This window comes from Pterocles gutturalis, unplaced genomic scaffold (genome assembly GCF_000699245.1).
Source record: "Pterocles gutturalis isolate BGI_N339 unplaced genomic scaffold, ASM69924v1 scaffold237, whole genome shotgun sequence".
NCBI lineage: Eukaryota > Metazoa > Chordata > Aves > Pterocliformes > Pteroclidae > Pterocles > Pterocles gutturalis.
The window spans coordinates 924-2,714 of NW_010107527.1; the positions used below are offsets into that span (position 1 = coordinate 924).

The 1,791-nt window shown below is 60.3% G+C and overlaps 1 protein-coding gene across 1 annotated transcript; it reads left to right on the top strand.

Annotated features, from left to right (window-relative positions):
* Window positions 1-4: 4 nt before the first annotated feature.
* HPDL (4-hydroxyphenylpyruvate dioxygenase-like) lies at window positions 5-948 on the top strand (the record flags this gene model as incomplete). The annotated part of the gene is given in 2 exon segments (XM_010088106.1): window positions 5-365; window positions 368-948. Coding segments are annotated over 2 exon segments (942 nt in total), but the record flags the coding sequence as incomplete, so codon positions are not given.
* Between the last annotated feature and the right edge of the window lie 843 nt (window positions 949-1,791).

A 1,791-nucleotide genomic window follows, 5' to 3' on the forward strand; every position in this document is an offset into this window, starting at 1 on the left:
GGCCCCGCGGGTACCCTCGGGCACAGCCTCCAATGTCTGCTTCGAAGTGGATGACGTGCCGGAGCTCTGCAAGCGGCTGCAGAGCCGGGGATGCTTCTTGCCGGTGCCCCCCACTGAGGTGAAGGACGATGGGGGCTCTGTCACCTATGGGGTGGTGAGCTCCGTTGTGGGTAACATTAGCCATACCCTTCTGGACCGATCCCGCTACCAGGGACCCTTCCTGCCCGGCTTCCAGCCCATCCGAGGATCCTCCTTGGCCGCAGGGGACAGGATCAAGATCACCCACTTTGACCACATCACGTACGTCTGCCCACGGGGCAGTGCCCGGGCAGCTCTGGACTGGTACCAGCGCTGCTTTGGCTTCCACTGAACCCACAGGAGAAGCCAGCCGAGGGGTACGTGCTGGGCGGGCAGGGGGTGGGCATGCTGCTCCTCGCGCTGCAGAGCGCCCAGGGCTCCCCAGCACACGGCTGCAAGCTTGTCTTCGCCGAGTCCCTCTCAGAGAACAGCCCCAACCAAGTCGACACCTTTCTGGAGCAGCACGGTGGGGCCGGCATCCAGCACGTCGGCCTCTGCACCACCGACATCGTCGCCACAACCAGGGCTTTGCAGCAGTGGGGTGCGCAGTTCTTCACACCCCCTGCCACCTATTACAGCCAGGGGGGCAAAGCACAGGAGATCCGGGGGGCTGGACAGGACCCCCATGCACTGGCAGAGCTGGGCATCCTGCTGGACACCACAGTGTCTGGGGACAAGGGACAGCCAGGCACTCATGCTACAGAGAGCCCTTCCCAGGAGTATTTGATGCAGATCTTCACTCATCCCATCTTCTCCGAGGAAACCTTCTTCCTGGAGCTCATTGACCGGCGGGGAGCACCGGGCTTTGGGGAGGGCAATATACGGGCGCTGTGGAAAGCTGTGCAGGTCTATATGGACCAGCAGCAGTAACAGCAACACTCCTCCTTCAGCTTCCCATCCTCCCCGGCCCAGCCCTGGGGCAATATGCTGCTGTAGAAATACCAGGGGGTGCCTGCGGCATGGGCCAGGGTGGCAGGGACCAAGGGACATCTTCAGATCAACCCAGAGCCAACTTCAGCGTGACAGCAGGTTGCTTGGAGCCAGGTTCAGTGGGGCTCTGAGCGTCCCCCAGGATGGAGGGTACTTCTCCCCCTCCCTGGGTTCCAGTGAGTTATTGGCCTCATGTGAAGAACCTTCTGCCTTAATTTCATCTTCATCTGATCAGACTTGTGCCTGCAGCATGGCCAAGGATGCTGCTGTCAGAGCAACACCCCTCAACATGGAGAAGGGGCTGCCCGAGGGGAGTGGGTAACCCAGGGGCCATGGACACCACAGCTCATAACCGGTTACAGCACCGAGCATGGCCAGCTCCTGGCACAGGGGGGCAAGTGATGGCCTCTTGCTCTTCTTAATTAAAGAATTAACCTGCAAGCACTGCTTTGGATTTTTTTCTCCTCCCATTTAAGATCCGCCAGGTGAGGATGAAAGAGCCCTTTCCAGCCCTTGAGGCAGGCTGGCCCCACTGCTGCAGCCCCTAAACCAAGGCCCTTTGCCCCTTGTGCCTGGGGAAGGAGAAAAAACCCTCGGGAGCTCCCTGAGAAGAGGCTCCCGGGCTCGTGCCTTTGCAAGGGTGCTACTGGCCATCACTGTCAGAGAAAGCCACAGTGTGAGCAGTGACTGACGGAAAAGGTAAAAACAGGGATAAAACCCTACAGCAAGCCCAGGGGAGAGCTGCTTAGCCCCCAGGGGCTGATCCCAGCCCTCGCAGGAGAG